The sequence below is a fragment of the Chroicocephalus ridibundus genome, chromosome 1 (assembly GCF_963924245.1).
Source record: "Chroicocephalus ridibundus chromosome 1, bChrRid1.1, whole genome shotgun sequence".
Taxonomy (NCBI): Eukaryota; Metazoa; Chordata; class Aves; order Charadriiformes; family Laridae; genus Chroicocephalus; species Chroicocephalus ridibundus.
The window spans coordinates 173,306,868-173,326,619 of NC_086284.1; the positions used below are offsets into that span (position 1 = coordinate 173,306,868).

Here is a 19,752-nt window from a genome sequence, read left to right on the forward strand (position 1 = left end):
ATCCAGCAGAATTATGGTTGCTAAAAAAGGGGCCTCTTTTCCTCTCTCAAGCTCCCAGCCATTCATATTTTGTTTTCCCATCAAAAAGTATTAGCATTCAAGCAATTGCATGGTCTGATGGATCTTGCTCTATAATTAAAGCTAAAAAAACCTAGTATTTTGATTGATTTTCGTAATGTTTCAGTTTAGTTGATAAAGCGCAGCAGGTTTTGATACTAACTGCAGCTTTCTTGGGTAACGCAGAAAATGAAGGAGCTGATATGTTGCCCTTAGGGGTGAATATATCACTAGACATTTTAGGGACCTAAGTATGCAAGAAATTTAAGGTTCAAGTCACACCAAAATATAGCATCTTTTTTATAAATTGCAGTGGGAAAATAAGCGATAAAGTAAGGTTTGGAGTATCTCAGAATGTTAAGATGAACTGTTTACTTCCTCTCGACTTTTTTTTTTTTTTCCTTCTCTATAGGCTGGCAGAAGTGGAAAGACAGTCCCAGAACTAGAAAAAACAATTGGTTTAATGAAAAAGGTTGTAGAGAGAGTCCAAAGAGAAAATGAAGATCTGAAGAAAGCTCAAGCTGTGGTTTCTAATGAGAAATTACTTAGTCTTGAACAGGAAAACGAGAGGCTAAAGGTACTGATTTGTCTCCAGTAACTATATTTAGATAGCAGTTTATATGCAAGTTAGTAGGAAAATGGAGCAGCAAACCTGTTGTTGACATTGATTGGCACAGGTGTTTTGAAAAGAGCAAATACAAAACGTGTAGAACACAAAACCAAAACACTTTAGCACAATATACTGCATGATTTACGTAAAGGTACTCTGTACCTTCAGGGATATATTTAAATATCTGATGTTCACTGTGCTGGCTAGATGCAACTATGCTGTGCTTTAAAAATGGAAACCTGAAATTTTCTACTAAGCAATCAATATGTGTTTTAACAACCTGTTTGATATTTAGGCTGAAGTGGAGAAAATGAAACTTCATTTGGGGGGCCAGCTGAGTATGCATTATGAATCTAAAACCAAAGGAATGGAAAAAGTCATTGCTGAAAATGAGAGGCTGCGTAAAGAACTGAAAAAGGTATGATCATTGCGATGCATCCCTTTATTTCCATTAGTTACTGGTTGTGCCAAGTATCTGTTTTGTTTTGTTTTGTTTTAAATGGTTCATATGGAATGGATGCTTTTCTAAGCACTCCTATGACAGAATTTTTAATCATGTGTAGAGGAGACATCCAAGGAGCACACCAAGACAGAATTTGGGGATGTTGTTGTGCTAATGATCTTGGATGCACTGTTTTCATCTAATACAGCACAGACCCTATCTCAGCATCATTTTAGATAACCCTGTGCTTCATGTGAGGTTAACTATTCCATGAACCTTTGCTTTTATTGAACAATAGGAAGCTGACAGTGGAGAGAAGCTACGAATAGCGAAGAATAACTTGGAGATATTAAATGAGAAGTTAACTGTACAGCTGGAGGAAACCGTGAAGAGGCTAAATTTGGCTGAGAGCCAGTTAGACGGAGCTGACAGCAAAAGCTGGAAGTCTGTTGTTGTAGCAAGGTAGGAATTGAGAATGAAGTAAGGAAGATAAACCCAAGTGTTAATTCAGTCTTAAATCCTCTTTAAATGTTAGCAAACAAATTAGACATTCGTTTTCATAGTTTTTCTCTCCTCTTTTGAAGATAGTTTTCTATTAGCCATATTTTTTGTTTTATTCTATGCTAGTATGTAGAATCAGTATAAAGGTCTCTGATATGAACCCAGCAGAGGTCCAGTGTCCTTAATTACTGGCCTTGTTAGCTGCTTCTGTACAGTACCCAGTTACTTACCTCCCTTCTTCTGATCAGCTCTAGGCTTTTGTATAGTTCTGGTAATGGAAGTATTTTGTGTTCCTTGCTGCTTAAATGTATTGTATTTGTGCTTTGTGGAATAATGTCAGCATTTTTGCTGAACATGGAAAGTATTTCAGTACCTTAGCAAGCAGACTGATAACAATCTCAAAACCTGGAAGCCAGCAACCTGCATTTTCCAGCTTGGCTGCGTTTGAATCTATCTTTAACCACGTGAATACGCAGAGATTGTGTTAGAAAACCCACTGGGATTTCTGTACTTCCTGGGATGCGTAAGGGAGAAAAACTCGGACACTAGTGCTGGGCTATCTTTTCCAACATATAAAGCGAAGTGTGGGAATTGCCGTTTCCTAGATTTTTAAATAAAACTCAGACTTTGAAATCAATATCCAAAATCATTTTTGGTTTGGTAATAATAGTAAATATCTACAACTCTTTACCAATAAGTTATCTGAAAGCTACCTATCAGTTTTAAAATTCAAGTATCGCTTGCATCACTCAACATGGAGCAAAGTTTATTCCATCATATGTCCACTATGTCCATCATAAAACAAAATTTTATGATGCCGATTTCAATTTTGCCTGTGATTCATCAAAGTGGACAAGGAAGGAGAATCTTACCCCTCTTGAGGCAAGAGTTTTTAATTGGCTATCATCTCCTGTACTGCCCTGTCTCAGAAAAGGTCAAGAAAACGAAACAATGCTTATGCCATTAAGAGAAATAAACAGCCTGTGTCCTGCATAAGGATATAAGAGAGCAAATTTTTGGGAATATTTAGTCCTGAACATCCTCAGGAAGAAATAAGATGACGTGTTGCAAAAGTAACAGTTGTAAACAGAGGTGAAAAGTGTCTACAAAACCAGAATCTCTGTCAGCAACCTTACTAGGGCAGAATATCAGATGGACAAGAGACTTGTCTGATTTCATCTTAATTAGCTGTCGAATAGTCTATCTGCTGAAGTCCAAGATTTTACCCACTTCCCACAGGATCCCTTGGGGGAGTTCTAGTGCTTCTCTCACATATTGCTGAGACATTTCACTTCACTGAGACTTCAGAAAGCCATTCCTTTTTTTTTTTTTTTTTTTTTTTTCCCCCCCAACCGTCCCCCTCACTATTTAGTGAGGTAAAATGTCTCTATGCGAGGTCAGATGACAGCCATATTTAGTGTCAGTAAGGAGGGCAAAACTGGCTGCCAGCCATGGGAGGAGGACAGAAACATGCAGTGAAGACAGTAGGCTCTTAACAGCTAGCATATCGGCTCGGTAGTTTGAATATAGTTTTTCTTTTAGTTCTCCACCTCTTTGGAAAACATTTCCACTTAGCTCTATTTAGTTGCTCCAGATAGGCAGTTGTGCATAGATAGATATAAAACACGCGGTTGTGCCTGATTGTACTTGCCTGTTTCAACTGGTGTGAATCAAAACTTTTATTTGCATTTACTTTAACGTGATTTTAAAGTGAGTGAGTAACTTTAAGGCATTACAGACCTAGAGGAGCTCATTGGGGCACTTGAACTTGCAATCCCCCTCCCCAGCACATCTTCCAAAGCAGGTACGTGGTAATACAAAGTATTTGATCGGACAGACAAAGGTGCCATCACGCGATCCTTCAGAAGGCTCTCTGGCAGGTAGCAAGATGCTGGAGGTCGTATCGCTATCTGAAAACCCACTTCAGATGGGAGAGTAGACTACATGATCTCCAGAGGTACCTTCCAACCAACATTTCAGTGATTCCGCAAAAACTCGTTTGTAGCCTCGTACGGCTCAAAGCAAAACGGAATCCTCCTCAGAGTGCTGTTTCTCCAGGGTAAACATAATTTTTTGTAGAATGTTTTTGCCTTTGGGGTCTTCATCTTCTGTATCTGTAGTAGCCCTTTTCTTACTATATTATTTTCCATACATTATGAAATCATAAGAAAAATACTGTCAAAGGTATGACACTGAAGTAAGACCTGACCAATGTGCACACTGCATCAAAAAAAGATGTGCAGGTTTTTAGCAGGAGGTAGTTTGGGGCTTATGTACAATACCATAAAAAGATTCCAGTCCCACTTTAATCAAGTGTAGACAAAAAGTGAGATCGACAAAAATGTGACATTTGGAAAAACCTTTATACTAACATTAAAAGTGTATTTTTCATTATGCTTCTTTCAGCTCACTTATAAATAAGAGCAGTGATTATTTCAAGGCCAATGCCCTAAACATATTTCAGGGTGTATTTTATGGCATTTAATTTCCTGAAGATATTGTAATCTCTATTTCTGTAAAAATTAGCTTTTACTCTTATCTTTCTCTAAATAAAAATACTACCAGGATGCACGAAACTAAGATGAAGGAAATGGAAATGGATATTGCTAAAAAAACCCAAAGTATTACTGACCTGAAACGGCAGCTTCAGGAAGCAACAGAACGTGAACACAATGCTGAAAAAAACTTACAAGATCTAAAAGAACAAGTGAGTAAAATTTAGCCAGATGGCTCTGAGAATAGATTGCTTAATATTAATTAATTTCTTTCTGATGTCTGTATTGGCAGAATACATTTTTTTTTCTCTAATCCATGCTTTTATAGGTTTTTTCAGTGCTAGTTGCCATAGTACAATTACATATTCTAGCCATCTAATGAAGTTTACTACATATTATCAATATATATTCTTGACCTGCAGTCTTAGGGGAAAATTAATTTTTTCTATTGTATTCTTCTGTACGTTGTTTTTTTTTTTTTTTTAATTATAGTTTCATTGATCACATGAAAGCCTGTATGTGCAGATGCTTCAAATGGTCTTAAAATCTTTCTAGCTTCACTTGCAGCTTTACTGCAAGTGAGTTTGCCACGGGCACTTCCCTCTTCCTTCGAGGTCTTTTTTGGGGGATTGACTTCGCCATCCTAAAGGGGATCTCTAGGATCCTATTTCCAGTATGCCTTCTTGCATGCAGTCCCTAGTAAGTCTTACAAATATTATTCCATACATGGAAGAGTTGATGAATTTTAAACTCGGGTACCTTTGAAAAGATGTATCAAAAAATTATGGCCTTTTATGATCAAAAAATTATGGCCTTTTACTATCAAAAAATTTTGGCCTTTAGGCACTCCAGAGATGTAGCTCTAGGACTATCCACCTAGATTAGTTTCTATCTTCTCATTAATTAATATGTGCATGGTTTTCTGCCCCAGACATCGTGTACTGGCCATTCTCATTGCAAGGTATCAAATACACAAACTTCAACATAGGAAATCATATTATGTAAGCAAGTAAATGTGTTCAATAAATAGAATGTGGAATTGAGTCCTATAAAACAATTATTTTGTTAATTCTTGCTTGTTTTGCCTTTTTTAAAGTCAGCATTATTAACATGAAGCGTACACCAGCAGCAAAACTAAGAGATAAAATTCTTTCATTGCGTGATGTTGCTCTGGATCAACACTTCCCAGTTTCTTTCGTGTCTCAAATACTGATGCAGGGATGTGGTCAAGGTTAACAGCATTTCAAACAAAGAGACTGATTATGAAAAAACCCAAATCCTTACTGTTTTACGTAGTAATAGAACAAAGGCCTATCGCTAACAGTAGCCTTATCAGAGGTCATCAATTGTCACTGCATTCCAAAACTGTATATAGTCTCGTATTTAAAATACTAATGTTTTGCTCCTGCATCTTCTGGGGAAAGGCATTTCTAGAGGCCAACTCCTCCTCTGCTTAGGGGCCTGGTCCAACTGAGGACTGCAGGTCATTTCTAGTCAACATACACTCATTTGGGTTTTCATTGCAAAATCACAAGCTTTTCATATTATGTTTAAAAAGAACTTGGACACCTAGGTATGCAAATAAGCATGTCAGTAATATTTTTAAAGCACTTAAATATCACTTCCTTAAGCATATGTATAAATTATGGTAATGTAGCTACGTATCTTTCTTTGTAAATCTATTTTTTGAGTACTTTTTTCTTCACCCTTCATGAAAGATGTAGCAATGATCTATACTAACTTTAAAAAGGCTGTAGATAAGTAGCTTGGTGGAAACTGTCAGTAGAACCTGTTTTTTTTTTCCTCTGTGATAACCTAATACTTGGTTACATCCTTAGTGTTAGTTTCACTCATTTTTTAATCCTGTATCAATGAGAACTCCATCTGAACAGCATTATCCATGGATACTGTTTTCATGAGTACAACTTTCTTAATTTTTCTTTTAAGCTGGAGCTTCTCAAACACTTTCCTGAAGGTGCAAGGACAGAGCAAAGCCTTATGAGGGAGCTCCAGCTTTTAAGGTAACGTGCTTTTAAATAAATAAATACTTCATCCAATATAAACGAAATAAGAATGATCAGGAAATGGCCATTGAGATTTTTAGTTGCATATTTTATATTCTAAAATATTTTAATAATTTTTTAAAAAAAATTATTCTAAAATTGTTTTATATTACAGATTAACTAATAATCGATTAGAGAAAGAAAAAGCAGAACTTGCTCACCAGGTGGAGGATTATAAGCACCCCATACACACATATACAAGTCAAGGTCCTGCAGCCGGTAATCATTTTCAATATCTAAAATAAAGATCTTCCTGTATTTTGGGCCTAAACCCGTTTTTTGATACCACCATTTGTTTTATAAACCTCAAAAGACTGCTTGTAAAATGTCGGTCATTCACTGAAACCCTCATTTTTCCCCTTTTGCCTCGGGTTCCACGCTGCCAAAGAATGAGCGTCTATTTCCAGGTACCAGCTCTGTGAATGACTTAAGACTTCGCAGGCATCAGTCCCATGGGGAACGCAGAGCGCTACAGAGCAGCACATTGCCGTATGACCGGGAAAAAAATAAAAGTTAACGCTCTTGGAATCATGAATATAATTAAAAAGATCCTTATACTATGTTATTTCCAAGCTTCCTGCATTTAACTCAGAGAAACTGTACATGTCATATTTCTTAAAAGTATCCTAATAGACTGGCCGTTGGAGTATTGCATTCAGTCATGGGAACTAGACACCAGCACCTAATTTGTACAAGAACTAAAGAAAAGCCCAGATGATTTGAATTTTTGGTGGTTTTCGATACCAGTTGGGTTTGCGCACTTTAACTGTTTCAGCTTTCAGGAGATGGAGAATTACTGTAACAAGATTATTCATGGCATTGATTTTCATTACCTTAAATTTTATAACAAATTCTCATTATTTTTGCAGGACATAATGAAATTGTAGAGAAGGATAAAAACGACAAGTTAATGACAGAAGTAGCTGACCTCCAGACACGGCTGAAGGCCTCAGAGTTGGAAAAACAGCAATTAAAAGTGAGTTGCAAGGCAAGATAATGAGCAAAATTGCAGTTAGCTAGAAAGAGCTGTTTAATATCTGAACTGATATTTTATCACAAAGTCTATTCTCGAACATTATGTTTATAAAACCTATTTTTTTTTGTTAGTGAACATGCTGTGCTGTTCATGGGTAGATTTTTGTGTCTCCAAAGAATATGCCTATTTTCTCACCATTTAGCCTCTTACGTAAAAGGCAAAAAAAGCTGTTGTTGACGTGTATTTTGTATTTCCTAAGTTCTGGATAAAGGTGCTACTCCTCCCTTCTTTTTAATAGGAAGAAACAAATAAGCTGAGAAAAGAACTAGACAACTTTGACCCTTCCATTTTTGAAGAAATGGAGGATCTGAAATATAACTACAATGAAGAAGTAAAAAAAAATATTATTTTAGAAGAGAGATTGAGACAGCTTTCTCAAGAGTTTGGCATTCAAGTGGATAGTCCTGGCAACGTTTCTGTTGATTAGACTAGTGCTTAGTATCCTCAGTATTGACACAGAAAATAAATTCCAGGACACTTACGTAATACTGATTTATTTGTCTGTTTTTATCTTGGAATGATACAATTCTATTAAAGTTACAATAGTTTGGCACAGACTTAAGAGTGCAGAATTGGATTAGTCAACAGATTACGGTCAGTATTTATATACACCAGTCAAAATAAAAGTGAGTTTTACCTCTCCCAACTCCTTTGCAATATTGTATTTTCATTCAGAACAGTAATGTGGGCAATACACAGGTGTCAGGTGAAGTCGAAAACTTGGACTTATCCTAAAAGTTGAGAAACTCTTAAAATGTGCTAAGTATTCTAAGTTCCAGATCGCTGAGAATATGTAATTGGTTCTTGCTGTCTCATGCTATCATACTTCCTAACTATGGACTCAGGGTCAGTGCGCTGGATATCTGTTCTTTTTACCTCAATTTTAGAAAATCCAAGAACTGAAAATAAAGTTATAGTATTTCAGCCAAGTGATTGGTAATTTTATAGATAAATGATTTTTCATTTTGTATATTTTATATAACTGGATGTAAACTTTTATAGCACAGATAAAATAAAGCCAACTCAAATGATCCCTTGTTCTCACCTTTATTATTTATATGCCATCTTATTTAATATGCCCTTGATGAAGTTTCCTAATTGATGTGCACTCTGAAAATGGGTATTGTTAAGCCAAGACATATCTCTCTCTAATTACTACGGATCTCCATAATAGAAGTAGTATACTCTCTGTTATTTACTCTTTTTGTCCCAAAGTAGTGGAATTACCTGTAGGATGTAGTTTAATTAGATTTTCAAGTAATAGGATAATGCTGCAGCTTACCAGTTAAATAATACAGTGAAAAGTTCCCCCCCAAAAAAGAAATTGTTACAACTTTTAAAAAAAAAAATCAAATTTCAGAACTAATTCTGGTCCCACCTGAAATATGTCCTTTACTGTTAAAAAACAACTAGATCCTAAATCTGATTCCTACATATAACAGTGTCATAATTATTATATTTATAGAAGTGCAACCTATGGAACTTTTACAGTTGACTGCATTCATTAGCTAAGCTATTAGGACCAGCCAGTGTTAGACAACAATTATAACAGTTTCCAGAAATGTGTTCAAAAGTTAAGGATTTTTCAGAACTGAAATTAAACATGCTGAAAGCTGGATCTCTGCTCTGAACGTCGGATCTCTCTTTATATAAGATTAGTCACTTACTTAGGAAAAACTTAAAATCGCACAATACCTAGGCTGCTGCCTAAGAGAGAAGATTATTTGTAAAGAGTTCTGTGGTAGACACGGGTAAGAGGAATGCAGCACAAACGACAATTAACTTGAGAGAAAAATCATTTCAAGCATCAAACTTGATATCTTTGAGTCTGTCAAATCTTTGCCCATCCAAGTTTGAAAAATGGTGAAACAAACTCTTTGGTTCAAAGTCACAGTCATATTTAGTTCTATTAAAAGAAATTACAACGGGCTGAGAATTCAGGTATGTCTCGGCAAGTGGCCAGCGTAAACCAAGATGATGGCGATGGAGCTAAAATAAAAAGAAATAACATCAGTTTAGAGATTTTGATGAAGTAGCCCAACAGTTCCCAGCTTGGGGAGCTTTAAATCTAGGATCCTCTGCATTAGGGCACTTATAACCAGTAATCAGTTGCCTGAATAACATGAGTAACAATGAAGCACAAAAGGCAAACCAGAACCAAGATGTCCTCCACAGCTTCAGGAAGAATATAAACTTGCTAATTAATCAAAAATCACATTCTTATTAATAATACTTGTTCTACAGGTCAACATTACAAGGAATGATTTTTTTAAATAAAAGAATTAAGCTTTAAAGTGTCCTCTACAGACAGGCAAGAAATTATTGTTTTACGTTCTTAATTATTTTAACTTATTAGCATAATGTAAATAATGACAAAGTTGACTATGTTGTCACTGGAGTGATTCACTGGGCTGACTAATTCTACTGTCACCTGATCTGCTAGGAGAATATTTACTACTAAAGAATTTGGAAAACAAGACAAAAACCGAGTACTTCACAACACTTCTCATATTATGAATTATTACAGTTTTTCACATGTCCATCTATATATTTACCTTGATTAAACACCCATCATGGCAGTGCCACACAATTCCTTCAACTTTACCCTCACTGCAGCCTTCAAACCAAGACACTATGTCATTTTGTTTCAAAGCGGGTGGATTCTTTATTTCAAATGCTCCATGCGGTACAAGAAGATGTACAGGCTGCTTCTTGCTTCCTAATCCTATGTTAAAAGAAACAAAAATCTTTCTGCTAGTTATGTGTGATAATTTAAGATTTTCCTCATTTTTGTTATTATGGCTATCTTAAAAGCACTCTATAAAGGTAGATGTCTATGAGATATTCAACATTGTCCCGCCTTTAAGAGAACAGTTAAATATACTTTTAAGTATCAAATGTAGCTGTCTTCTCCTCGTGTAACTTTTTATTTATATAAAATAACCACAACAAAGATTTATACAGTTGTCTGCTTTATTCTTCTGGTCACCTCCTCAGTTAACGATAAAGCTACTAGCTGAATTCTTCATGCTTCAGATCATGATACATAGCACAAACATCTTAGTTCCTGAAAATCTGGCATATTTTCTTATGAATACAGATTAACACTTAAGCCAGGCTGTTAACAAATGCACTGCCTCTTCACTGACCATTCAACATAAATCTTCATCTAAGAATACGGCTATTGGAATTCTTTGTTGCAGTTCCTTTACATTCTGAGAAAATGCTTAGACCAAGTACTATTATTTTTCCTGTCCATCCTTGCAAGTTATCCCAGCAAAGCTCAGAACTCCTTTTTGCTCATACCTAATTGTTTTTTGTTACAAGGCTTTTAATGGGAGAAGCCACAACCAAAGTTCAGCTTAAATTACATTTCCTTAAAAAAATAAAATATTTCATAATTTAAAAATTGCAACTTCTGACTAACTCTAGGGACTCAAAAAAAAAAGTCTGAGTAAAATTTTCTACTTTAATGGACTAAACAGCATCAGACGAGCAAGCAAAAAAAAGTCAAGAAAAGGCACCAACAAACAATCTTAAAAAATACTTCAATATTTTAATAGTAATATTTAAAACAACTTTCCCAGTGAGAATATTTTTGAAAGACTAAAGTAAAGCATTTTTAAAGTAACTGCCCTAAAGAACATGCACGTGGAAAGAGGTTTAATAGACATAAATAGTCTCATGACAACTCAGCTTCCTGAGGTATTTTTGGGTGAGTGTTCTTTGAGCTCCCCCTTCCCTCCTTTCTAGAATTGTTACATTGCTACCTTAGAACATTTTTTTAAAACTTATACAGAGAATGTGTAGTTTTCACTCAAAAATAAGACTAAATAAAAAAGTGTTTAAGAACAGACCATACAAACTTACCATATGGATTTGCATTAATATTAGTCCCAATAAGCTCCAATGTTTGTTCTAAAATTTCTGATAATGGTACCGGACTGATTTCCAGAAGTCCTGGCTCAGCGTGGTGTTTCAATACCAGCGCTATCTCAGCCTCATAATTTACAACAGATGAGTGCCAGCAATACTGCTTACTATTCTTCTCCACAGGCACCCAACCTATGAGAAAACATAGCAATTTACCAAAGGAAATATCTGAAGTTACCAAATGTGTACTAGAATTGTGCATGCATTAAAAAAAAGAAAAACAACCCCACAGTTAACTACAAACAGAAAGAGTAACAAGAAAAAACTATGTCGTATCTCAGAGAAATGTCAGAGGAATGCAAACGTGACAACCGTGCCTTCAGCTTAAGTCTGCGCAGCCAACTGCGATTATTTTCAATGCGTCAGAAGAACAAAGCCTTTCTGGATAGTGAGTGAATTACATCCCAATTGTTTTCTTAATATGTTAGCTACTACTTTTAACTCTAGAACTAACCCTAATTCACTTAAAAAATGGATTTTCTTCCCGTCCCATTTTACCTGTGCTGCGTCATAGGTACCTGGCATATGTCCATTTTCATCGGGCAAAGGATTGCCGTTAGAGAACTCTATGTCCCTTGCTGGAATCCAGGTATCTGGAACAGGCCTGAAATCCTCTTCAACATTCCAAACAAATTCTAGACATATAAATGTGACATTTAGTTTTTGTTAGCCAGTTTTACCTTTTGATCGTCTTTCAATGCAAGTAATAAATACCACTGATCTAAACCTTGTTTTACAGACAGCAGTCACAGTTACTTTGTACAAGCACCAACATCTGTCACACTCAAGTGGTCTACAATTAGGAAGGGTTTAAAGGAGCACAGTAGCCTTTAGGTAGTTTAAAAGTTCAAAACTAACAGATTAAAAAATAGCTACCTAAATAGGCAACATTATATTTAAACTAGAGCAAAAGAAGTACAATAGCACAGAATAGACTATTTCAGTTGGAAGGGACCTACAATGATCATCTAGTCCAACTGCATGACCACTTCAGGGCTGACCAAGGTAAAGCATGTTGTTAAGGGCATTGTCCAAATGCCTCTGGAACACTGACAGGCTTAGGGCTTCGACCACCTTCTAGGAAACCTGTTACAGTTTTTGACCGCCCTCTTGGTAAAGAAATGCTTCCTAATGTCCAGTCTAAACCTACCCTAGTGCAGATTTGATCCATTCCAACATATCCTATCACTGGACACTAGGGAACAGAGATCAGCACCTCCCTCTCCACTTCCCCTCCTCCGGAAGCCACAGAGAGCAATGAGGTTGCCCCTCAGTCTCCTTTTTTCCGAACTAGACAAACCCAAAGTCTTTAGCTGCTCCTCATAGGACATTCCTTACAGCCCTTTCACCAGCTTTGCTGCCTTCCTCTGGATGCAGCCAAGGACCTTCACATGCTTCCCAAATTGTGGGCCCCAGAACTGCACACAGTACTCAAGGTGAGGTCACACCAACGCTGAGTACAGCGGAATAACCACCTCTTTGGACGAACTGGTTATGCGGTGTTTGATGCACCCAGGATGCGGTTTGCCCTCTGGGCTGCCAGGGCACGCTGCTGGCTCACATTGAGCCTGCTGTCAACCAGCACCCACAGATCCCCTTGTGCAGTGCTGCTCTCCAGCCACTCCTCTCCCAATTTATACTTGTGCCTGGCATTACTCCATCCCAGCTGCAGAATCCAGCACTTCAACTTCTTGAATTTCATCCCATTAATCACAGCCCAGTGCTCCAATCTATCTAGATCCCTCTGCAAGGCATCTTGTCCCTCAAAAGAGTCCACAGCACCTCCCAGTTTGGTATCATCAGCAAACTTGCCAATGGTGCATTCAACACCTGCATCCAGGTCATTGATAAATATATTGAACAGAACTGGCCCTAGAATTGAACCCTGAGGAACACCACTGGTGACTGGTCGCCAGCCAGATGTAGCCCCATTCACTACAACCCTCTGAGCTCTGCCCTTCAGCCAGTTCTTCACCCAGCGCACCATCAACCCACTCATCCCACAACTTGTCCAGAAGGATGCTGTGAGGGACAGTACCAAAAGCCTTACTAAAATCCAGAAATACCACATCCACCACCTTCATTCATCCACTAGGGAGATAACCTTACCATAGAAGGATATGAAATAAATTAAACAGGACTTTCCCTTTGTGAACCCATGCTGACTGTGCCTAATGATGATTGCGTTATTCTTTATATGCCTTTCAATAGTACGCAGTATACTTCTCCATAATTTTTCCAGGAACTGAGGTTAGACTAACACGTCTGTAGTTCCCTGGGTCTTCCCTCACACCCTTTTTGTACATTGGCATAACGCTGGCTAGCTTCCAGTCAGCAGGGACCTCCCCAGACATCCCAAGATGATTGAGAAGGGTCCTGCCATAACATCCACGAGCTCCTTCAGTAACTCTGGGATGAATCCCATCAAGCCCCATGGACTTGTGAACAGCTGATACAGCTGGTCCTGTAAAATTTCAGCATCCACAAATGGAAAGTCACTATTCCCACACTCGTAGTCCCTCAACTTGGGACCAGGCAGCCCAAGGTCTGTCAGTATTATTAAATACTGAGGCAAAAACCGCATTGAATGGCTCCACTTTTTCTTCATTCCTATTAGACAGATGACCATCTTCAACAGGTATCATTCCAATGTTTTCTTTAGACCTCCTCTTGCTGTTAACATACTTAAAAAAGCCCTTCTTGTTATCTGAAACAACACTGTCCAGTTTCAACTCTAATTGAGCTTTGGCCTTTCATGCCTTCTCCCTCCATATACGAACTATGGTTCTGTAATCTTCCTGTGAAGTCTAACCTCGCTTCCAGAGATCATATAACTTCTTTTTCCTCTTGAGCTCCATGAGGAGTTCCCTGTTCAGACAAGCTGGTCTTCTGCCTTGCTTGCTTGACTTAGGACATAGTGGAATTGTCTGCTCCTGTGCTTCTACAAGGTGGTTCTTAAAGACTGCCCAGTACTCAAGGACTGCTAAGCCCTCAAAAGCAGATTCCCAGGGTACTCTGCTAAATAGCTCCCTGCATAGCTTAAAGTTTGCTCTCCTGAAGTCCAGGGTAGCAACTCTGCTATCCTTTTTTCTTATTACACTGAAAATTTTAAACTCAAACTATTTTGTGATCACTGCGGCCAAGGCGGCCACTTACCCTCACATCGCCCTTGAGTCCTCCTTTAATCACAATAAGCAAGTCTAGGAGGGCATCTTTCCTAGTTGGCTCACTGCGTACCTGTGACAAGAAGTTATTTCCTCCAAACTTCAAGAATTTCCAACAGCAGTATGACATTCCCAGTTGATGTCTAGGAAGTTGAAATCTCCCATAAGGACAAGGACTACTGATCCAGGAACTTCTCCTAATTGCCTATAGAATAACTCATGCGTGCTTACATCCTGACTGAGTGATCAGTAGCAGACACCCACTACAACATCTCCTTTGCTTTCCATTCCCCTAATCCTCAAACACATCATTACGAACATCTCCCTTACATGTAGTGCGACGCCTCCACCGCACCTGCTGTGCCTATCCCTCCTGAACAGCCTGTAGCTCTCCATCCCAACTCTCCAATCATGGGACTCATTCCACCAAGTCTCACTAATACCAATGACATGAGAGCTCTAGGAGCTGACCAATGCTTCCAGTTCATCCTGTTTGTTTCTCATACTGCATGTGTTGGTGTACAAGCATTTCAGACACGCTCCTGAACCCTTCGTGCTCCCAGGAACAGTGTAAATGTTCCCACTAGCGTTGCCACCCTTTGTTGATACCATGCCAACCCTTGGATTACCTCCTGCGACTGTGTTGGTATTCCTTTTCCCCATCGATTCTAGTTTAAAGCTCCCCTGAAGTAAAGTTAAGAGTGACATTAAAAAAACTGGAGCAGGCTCACTGGCATTTCCTGTGTTAGACTAGCGGTGTTTTTCCAAATGGATAACTTAAATTGTTAAAAAGAAGGAAAAAATCTTCACTAACCTTTGCAATCTTCCAATGAATACAAGAATCGTTTAAACCTTTTTTCAGCTTGTTTGTTGGGTTTTCGATCCAGCCTGGCCCATAGATAGGGTTGCCCTAGTTTCCAGAAAGATAAAATCAGCAATTTACTGAGGTAACCATACCCTGCAGAGTACTGAAATCAACTATATGTAAGGCAAGATACAAATTCTCCTTTCCCACTAGAGAAATTTTATATCCAAAGACACTATTTAAATTCATAAATTCATTAGTGTATATGAATCTAAAAATCTATTCGTAGAATCTTGCCTAGCTTAATACAAAGTTTCCTTACAATTTCAGGTAAAGGAAAGAGCCACAGTGATGCAATGAACCACAGTCTTCTCATTTCCTCCCAACCTCCACAATTCTTTTAATCCTTCTCAAGGAAATTAGACATACTTTATTATATAAATTCTAGTGTGCAAGGAAGATTTACCAATAAGAATTATTAAAACTGGAATAGTTGCTTGATTGGCACTTAAACCATACTCCATGTATTTTAGAGAGTAAAATTTATAACAACTTTATAAACACCTCCTATGTTTACGGTAACTATTACTTTGTGGTCAAGATGTTTAGTGAGAGTTGAATTCACAAAGGCTGTAATGCAATAAAAATAAAAGTGAAAACTCTGTAAAACAAGGCTTCTAGTCAGCATGAGAAATCTGTATATGGATTTTCCTTATTACCTTTATAGGTAGTTACATAACAGCAGGTTCCGTCCACCTTTTCAGTAGGAATTGCATTGTATATATCTGCTTCTAACGCCTTCCCAGTTATAGTTTCAGTTGCCAAAACTTTAAATGGCTGAAAAGAAGACAAGCATTTTAAACCCTTGTCATGGCTATGTTACTGCCTTATTCCCAGATGGATTCTTGCTCCTTACAGCTGGACTCTGTAAGTCCAGTATGACACATTATATTGCTGATTTCTAAAACTATCTAAATAAACCATTGTTTCTTCAAGACATGACAGTTTGGAAAGTGCTCTGAGACAAACGAACAAAGGCAATCTATTTGCAAACTCTCTCCTTTTCCATTCTTGATCAGTGTTTAGAGATGACATTGCCTTCCACTTTGCATAATGCATGTCAACTAGAAGGGGCCCAGTTCAAAGTGTCAAAATTTTGAGACGTGCCTTCCTGTATTACAATGTCAATAGAAATTATTCATGACTAGCTGCTCCGAGTTTGCAGTTTAGAGCTGAAAGCCAATGGCACCATCTAAGTGCAATACACAGACCAGGGGAATGCAAGGTGGCAAAAGCACCCTGCTGTTAAATACCCAGTATCAGTGCTCTCAACTAAACAATTTTCTGCTTAAAAAAGCAAGGAAATAAGCGGTCTTATGGTCTGAAACAAATATCCAGTCACAACTCGTCGAAATTTCTAGGATGACTTCTATAACAGTTTCACTGCAAACATGTAATCAGTTGTGTTTGAATTCAAATATTTTCCCGTATAATCATCACCCTCCCTCCTCTCTCCCCAGTCAACTTTGACTTGTAAACTGGTCGCTGTCTCTTTCTGCTAGCAAAACAGAGAGTCCTTATCTTGTAAAAGTCTCGAAATGGAATTTGGAATTCATAAAACAAGAACCTTCTTACATGCTTTCGTTATGTTACATGGCTGGTTTACATTTTAGTAATCAGATTTGTAACCGTATCACATGGCATACAGGAAGATTTTATGAAGATTACATGAAAAAGAAAATTCTGAGGGTAGTGAGAAAACATAACCCGTTGCTTTTCCCACCACTGCCCTTCTTCCCTAGCAGTCATAACCCCCTGTATTATCCTTTCCTGCATTCTGAAAAGCAAAAAAAATAGCGTATACCAGTTCAACATCTGATCCCCGGTCGGCTTTTTTGCATATGAAGGAACAGTAAGTTAGGGACCGTCTCTGTTTAAGCCCAGCTGGCAACTAAGCACCTAACCAGGAAAATCTCCCTGTATTATCAACACTGTTTTCACACAAAGCCAAGGCAGAGCCCCATACTAGCTACAATGGAGAAAACTAACTCTATCCCAGCCAGAAACAGCACAAGCAGGTACCCTTACATGACCGTAATCAAGACGGTGTTAGTACTGAGAGCTGTACAATTAAGTTAACAGGCATTTTGGCACTCATTTTAGCTCTTCTATCCAGAAGTCAAACACCAACAGGAGAAAGTCCCCCAGATGGATTCAAGTTCGTCATGCAGGCGACAGACAGCAGGAGGAGCTGCTACTGAAATTGGGAAACCCAAGTTGGAGGCCTACAGCTAGACAGGGCAATGCCATCCCAACCTGTCCTGACACTGCCTTTTACATCCTGGGAAGAAATAACTAGGACTGGGCTCCATTACTTTCACCTGGCTAAGTATTCCACATCTTACAGCCTCAAATGTCTTCTTCTGTCATAACTCTGATACACTTTTAATCAGAAAAAAAGAAAACAAAAAAGAAAAGAAAAAAAGATATTTTTTTCCCCGTAAGGCTGAGGCCAGGATGGTTTTACACAACCTCTCAGTCCGGGCACGTTGGAGTGGCATCATTCCTTGCCATGGATGTTCGTAGTACTTAGAAAAAGCAAACACAACATCAGGGTGAGCACCTGGATCCACTTGCCAGGAAAAGAGCCATACAGAGGTGAAACAGCACCCAAAGGACCCTTCTGTCCCGCATTTAAGGGGGGAGCCCTATGCAACTCCCCCCTGCGTTTCGCTCAAGGTCTGTCTGCAGCGAAACCTCTCGCCAGTGGGGTGACCCCCTCCCCGCAGCGGCGACGACACGGTCGATGATGATGATGATGCCTCTCCCCCCGGCTCCGACCGGCCGTGCGGCGCCGCTGCTACCGGCGACCCAGCGACTCCCTCTGGACCCAGGCCTGGGCCCGGCCCCACCTGCCTCCCGCCCGGCCCCGGCCCTGCTTCCCCCGGCCACCTGGCGCTCCCGCTTGGCCGACGGCTCCTCCTTCACCTCGGTCACGAACAAACACGGCACCTTCCGCTGCACCGCGCACCGACGGCTCATGGCCCCGGCCGCGGCGCCCGCCGCCGGCCCAGCCACCAGCACGACCTGCGCCTGCGCCGCCCCCGGCCGCCTGCGCTGCGCCACGGGAAATGGAGTCCGCCGCCGCTGCCTGCCCGCCGGGAGCCCCGCGACGCCCCTGTGCGCCGGGGACAGCGGGGCGGGCCGCGGTCGCCTCTGTGCAGCAGCCCTTAGCGAGGGGGCGGCTCTGCCGCCCTCCGCCGCCCAGCGCGGCCGCGGGCCTGTCGCAGCTCCGCTTTCGGCAGCGGCGGCTCCCGCCGTGGAGCTGCTCGGCGCCGGGCTGAGGCGGCCGCCCGGTGGCGCGCGCTGGCGGCGGGCGTCAGCCGTTGGCGGTGCCGTTGCCCGGGGTCGGCGGCCTTTCCTCAGGGGGTTTTCTGCTCTCCGGGGTGCCACACGCCCGGGCCTGGGGCATGGCTGCCTGTCCCCCGGGCCTGGGGATCGCTCGGTGCCTGATGGTGCCTCCCTCGGGACCGCTGCAGCCGGCGGATGCCCAGGCCCCCTGCCCGGCCCGCAGGCTGTGAGCCTGCGCTGGGCTGAGCCCGGCTGGGGGCAGGTGTCCACCAAAAGCCGCCCTGTGGCTGCATTCCTCGCTGGGCAGGGGAGGGAGAATCCGAGGAAAGGCTCGTGGGTGAGGATAAGGACGGGGAGAGATCACACACCCGTTGCTGTCACGGGCAAGATGGACTCCACTCAGGGAGATCAGTTCATTACCAATCAATGAGAAATAAAAACTCAGTCTTACAAGACCTCCTCGCTCCCTTCATCCTGGGCTCAACTTCACTCCTCATTTACCTCCTGCCCCCGAGCAGCAAAGGGGACAGGGAATGGGAGTTGTGGTCAGTTTACTGCACGTTGTCAGTGCTGCTCCTTCCTCCTCGCGCTCTTCCCCTGCTCCAGTGTGGGGTCCGTCCCATGGGAGACAGTCCTCCATGAACTTGTCTGGAGCAGGGTGTCATGGAGCCATCTGGCATTGGCTCTATGGGACACGGGGGAAGCTTCCAGCAGCTTCTCACAGAAGCCACCCTTGTACGTCGCCCACTACCAAAACCTTGCCATGCAAACCCAATACAGAATGAATTCTTCCTGACCGTACCTTCTTCTGTGCCTTATTTAGGTACAGCTTTACTTATTTCCCCTGTGTGCCCTACACAGTTGTAGGGCTTACAGAACTGTGGGAGCCTTTCCACGTCAGTTCTCTGTTCACAGCTCTCACCAGTACTCCCTACCTTACTCCAGTGAGCAGTTTCATTCTGTCCTTAGCTGAAGCCATTCCTGTAGAAATCACTCTACTCCAGTGACAAAGGGCCAGTGCTCAGCCATGCAGTATTTTCCTTTGCAGTTACTCTTCGGACCATCCCCTCATACTTGAGTTACAAACAAGTTGCCAGGCTCCTAGAGGGACTAGAAGACTTCCAGTCGTTTCAATGTCTTTCTACTTCTTCCCCAGCTCGGGTGTAACCACCACTGAGCCAGCCTTGTACCCCGCGTGCCCATGGCGTCACTGGCACCTGCTTCTCACCTACACGTGTGTCACCCTTCCCACTGGCAGACCAATGGCGTACAGTCCAGGAGTGCTCTGGTGATTA

At 40.7% G+C, this 19,752-nt stretch overlaps 2 protein-coding genes across 2 annotated transcripts in view; one reads left to right on the top strand and one right to left on the bottom strand.

The window, feature by feature from the left end:
• CEP290 (centrosomal protein 290) overlaps positions 1-8,107 on the top strand; it is a 53,471-nt gene extending 45,364 nt beyond the window's left edge. Inside the window, exons 48-55 of the mRNA XM_063322830.1 lie at positions 470-634; positions 963-1,085; positions 1,408-1,571; positions 4,176-4,317; positions 6,053-6,126; positions 6,284-6,387; positions 7,038-7,144; positions 7,443-8,107. Coding sequence (XP_063178900.1) covers positions 470-634; positions 963-1,085; positions 1,408-1,571; positions 4,176-4,317; positions 6,053-6,126; positions 6,284-6,387; positions 7,038-7,144; positions 7,443-7,631 — 1,068 coding nt within the window. The 3' untranslated portion in view covers positions 7,632-8,107. The remainder of the gene's footprint in view (positions 1-469; positions 635-962; positions 1,086-1,407; positions 1,572-4,175; positions 4,318-6,052; positions 6,127-6,283; positions 6,388-7,037; positions 7,145-7,442) is intronic.
• A 128-nt stretch (positions 8,108-8,235) lies between these two features.
• RLIG1 (RNA 5'-phosphate and 3'-OH ligase 1) lies at positions 8,236-18,675 on the bottom strand. Its single transcript, XM_063322831.1, has 7 exons — positions 18,059-18,675; positions 15,826-15,943; positions 15,116-15,211; positions 11,656-11,772; positions 11,075-11,269; positions 9,760-9,929; positions 8,236-9,193 (listed from the first exon to the last, which is right to left on the bottom strand). The coding sequence occupies exons 1-7, from the start codon at positions 18,146-18,148 to the stop codon at positions 9,005-9,007; spliced, it is 975 nt and encodes a 324-aa protein (XP_063178901.1). The 5' UTR covers positions 18,149-18,675; the 3' UTR covers positions 8,236-9,004.
• Between the last annotated feature and the right edge of the window lie 1,077 nt (positions 18,676-19,752).

What these genes read in the sequence shown, in the direction of transcription:
- RLIG1 (XM_063322831.1), bottom strand. Translation starts at nt 18,148, where the DNA reads ATGAGCCGTCGGTGCGCGGTGCAGCGGAAGGTGCCGTGTTTGTTCGTG. An exon ending in TTCATTGGAAGATTGCAAAG is followed by an intron (nt 11,773 to 15,115) that starts GTTAGTGAAGAT and finishes TTATATGTCTAG; the next exon opens with AATTTGTTTGGAATGTTGAA. An exon ending in TGAAAATGGACATATGCCAG is followed by an intron (nt 11,270 to 11,655) that starts GTACCTATGACG and finishes GTTTTCTCATAG; the next exon opens with GTTGGGTGCCTGTGGAGAAG.